We start from the raw sequence: 3,186 nt of genomic DNA, 5'->3' as shown, positions 1-3,186 counted from the left end.
AAGTCACACCAGGGAGAGAAAATGGTTAATTGGGCCCAATTTGGACTTTTTCACTTAGGGGTGTACTCACTTTTTTTGCCAGTGGTTTAGACATTAATGGCTGTATGTTGAGTTATTTTGAGGTGCCAGCAAATTGACACTGTTATACAAGCTGTACACTCACTACTTTACATTGTAGCAAAGTGTCATTTCTTCAGTGTTGGCACATGAAAAAATATAATAAAATATTTACAAAAATGTGAGGGGTGTACTCACTTTTGTGATATACTGTACAGTGTTGTTAGAACCAAACTAGTGCTTGCCTGTTCAAATATGTACACAATTTCCATTGGCTGTGCCTACTGTTCACATGACTGTATCTATGCTCCATTAATCACTGATGGCTCCAAAATAATTGGATGTGCAAACTAGACTAGTCATCCAGACTGGCCCAAATTTCCTCTCTAGTGCCCTCCTGCTCAACAACCAGCATTTTCCCCCTACTATTTTTCATTTGACAAATCACAAGGTGGATATAGGCCACAGAAGCAACTTTATGATCTTTCTTTTTGTAAAATATTAGGAATTAAGAACAAATTCTTCATTCTCTAATAGCAGCCAATCTACTAAATCAGAACTCACATTCCTATATGTATTGAAATATTATGTGCTATGCACATATAAATATGTATGGATCTTTTTTTCATGAATAGTTTGGAAGCCCCCCGTGCAAAAACAGTGCCTTTCAAATTAATTGTAATTTGTTCTAACATAATACTGTATCTACCACAACATAAAATATAAGCAATGCTTTATTTTATTTTTTTAAATGATGTTAGTTTAAAAAGAATGTTTTCACCTATGACCTCTGGAGCAGTTGTGTATACAATAGGTCAATGAAAGTGAGTTGTGTGCACAAAAAAGACAAAAGACCTATACATCCTATAGCTAACAGAAAACAGTCAGCATCATTGACTTTCTGCAACATCGGCAGAAAGAGGTATATAAAAGAGTCGTCATTCCAACCCTGAAACAGCTCACAGTTCACAGCTCACAGCTCCTGGGTCACATCTCCAGTCAAAATGGTTAAGGTATGTTACTTTTCAATTTTTATGGCAGAATACAGGCTGGCATTTGTACTGTAAAGAATTAAAATTATCTTTTTCCAAGGATTTTCTGCAAATAGCTAGATGACATATTGTAGTGCATTTGAAATATTTTGAAGCTGCCACCAAAGTAGTCAGAGTTCTGAAACTAATAATAAGCATGTTATATGCAAGCTATAAGCAAAGAATAATACTGTATAAGGTATATAACATTCATGAGTTTTGAAACCGGTTTTAAATACATGTCACCATCTGTCTATAGATCGTCTTCTACGAGGACAGAAACTTCCAGGGTCGCTCCTATGAGTGCAGCTCTGATTCCTCTGACTTGTCTTCATACTTCAATCACTGTAACTCCATCCGAGTGGAGAATGGGAACTGGATCCTGTATGAACATCCCAACTATAGAGGACACCAGTACTTTTTGAGGAAGGGAGAATATCCTGATTTCCAGCAATGGTTGGGATACAATGACTCTATCAGATCCTGCCGCCTGACCCCACAGGTATATTTTACTTTATTTTTAAAATATGCTCAGTAATATTTTGAAATGTGAATTAAAACTTTCAATAGCTTGTTTAATTTGCTCCCCAACTGTGCCATATTTCTAAAGCAACAGCAATTGACATAATACATTTTAATTAATACAGCACCGTGGACCCTTCAGGTTAAATGTCTATGAAAAAGAAGACTTTAAGGGACAGATGATGGAGTTTACTGAAGATTGTCCTCATGTTTACGAGCAGTTCCGCTATAATGATATCCACTCCTGCCATGTTCATGATGGATACTGGATGTTCTATGAGGAGCCCAACTACAAAGGACGTCAGTATTACCTGAGACCTGGAGAGTATAGAAGATACACTGACTGGGGAGCTTCTAGCTCTAAAATTGGTTCTTTTAGACGTGTCCAGCATCAGTTTTAAACATAAAAATACAAATGTATCACCACCTAAACTTTAATAAAACTTTACTGTAATGTAAACTTCTCTCTGTGTTTGTAGAGTTTTGTTATTATAAGAACATGAAAAAGCACAATAGCGATCTGGTCTATGTTCTTAGTGCAGCCAGTTTCATTTGTATGTTATAGTAATTAGCCACCTTTGTAACCCCCTTTCTTAACAAGTTAGTCTGTTGATCTAAAAAACACCTTTAATTCACATCTCCATTATGTTTGTGGTTGTTAATGGCTGTTTAGAATAATTTACTAGTCTGGGTGTACAGAAGATGATGTCCTAGTTTAAAGTGAGCAAATTCCTGTGGCAATATAAACATAGAAACATAGAAAAGTGATGTCAGAAAAAGACAGAGTAGTTCATTGAGTCTACCCATTTTTTTTTGGCTTGTTTTTTTTTTTTTTTTGGAGGGGGTTATAGTTTCGTTTTGTTTTTTTTCATTACCTTTGTTGTCAGACTATAGATCTATGTTTATCCCAAGCACGTTTAAAGCCATTTACTGCTGACTGTCTCACTACCTCTGCTGGTTGTTTATTACAAGCATCAACTACTCTTTCAGTAAAATAATACTTCCTAAGATTAGTTTTGAACTTCCCTCCAGTTATAATGAGGTCATGTCCTCGTGTTCTTGATTTTGGTTTCATATTGAAAAAACTGCCCTCCTGAACCTTATTCACACCCTTGATTTATTTAAAGGTTTCAATCATGTCTCCCCTTTCCCTTATTTCCTCCAGACTGTACATATTAAGTTCCTGAAGTCACTCTCAATATGTTGCATGAGTGAACCTCATTTACAACCACCATAAGTGATTTGTTCACTACCTACTGGTTTATGTGTGTTTCAAAAGGTCTAAAGTACATTTACATTTCTGTTCCGGGAAATCTCCTGGCAAGTTTAGTGTAGGGAGATTCTCTGAGTTTCTAGAGCAAATGTAGCACCATCCTCATTAAATAAATCATACTGTGGGACAAATAAAGAAAAGATTTCCTGGTTCAGTCATTCCGTTTTTCTGGATTGCTGTAAAATGCCTGTGGGGAGTAGATACATATATAGATCCATATGCAGATAATTACCTTGTCTTATTTGAACAACTTTTGTCAAAGGACCATTATTTCTAAAAAGTAAGATAGATAAATAGATCCCT

At 35.8% G+C, this 3,186-nt stretch overlaps 1 protein-coding gene across 1 annotated transcript; it reads left to right on the top strand.

The window, feature by feature from the left end:
* The first annotated feature begins 966 nt into the window (after nt 1-966).
* LOC141146799 (gamma-crystallin-3-like) lies at nt 967-2,074 on the top strand. The gene is made up of 3 exons (XM_073633407.1): nt 967-1,070; nt 1,348-1,590; nt 1,736-2,074. Exons 1-3 carry the CDS (start codon nt 1,062-1,064, stop codon nt 2,009-2,011), a joined length of 528 nt encoding a protein of 175 aa, XP_073489508.1. The 5' UTR covers nt 967-1,061; the 3' UTR covers nt 2,012-2,074.
* Nucleotides 2,075-3,186: the final 1,112 nt, after the last annotated feature.

This window comes from Aquarana catesbeiana, linkage group LG06 (assembly GCF_042186555.1).
Source record: "Aquarana catesbeiana isolate 2022-GZ linkage group LG06, ASM4218655v1, whole genome shotgun sequence".
Lineage (NCBI taxonomy): Eukaryota > Metazoa > Chordata > Amphibia > Anura > Ranidae > Aquarana > Aquarana catesbeiana.
The sequence above is the reverse complement of the archived record's forward strand: the minus strand, read 5'-3'. Positions and strand labels throughout refer to the sequence as shown.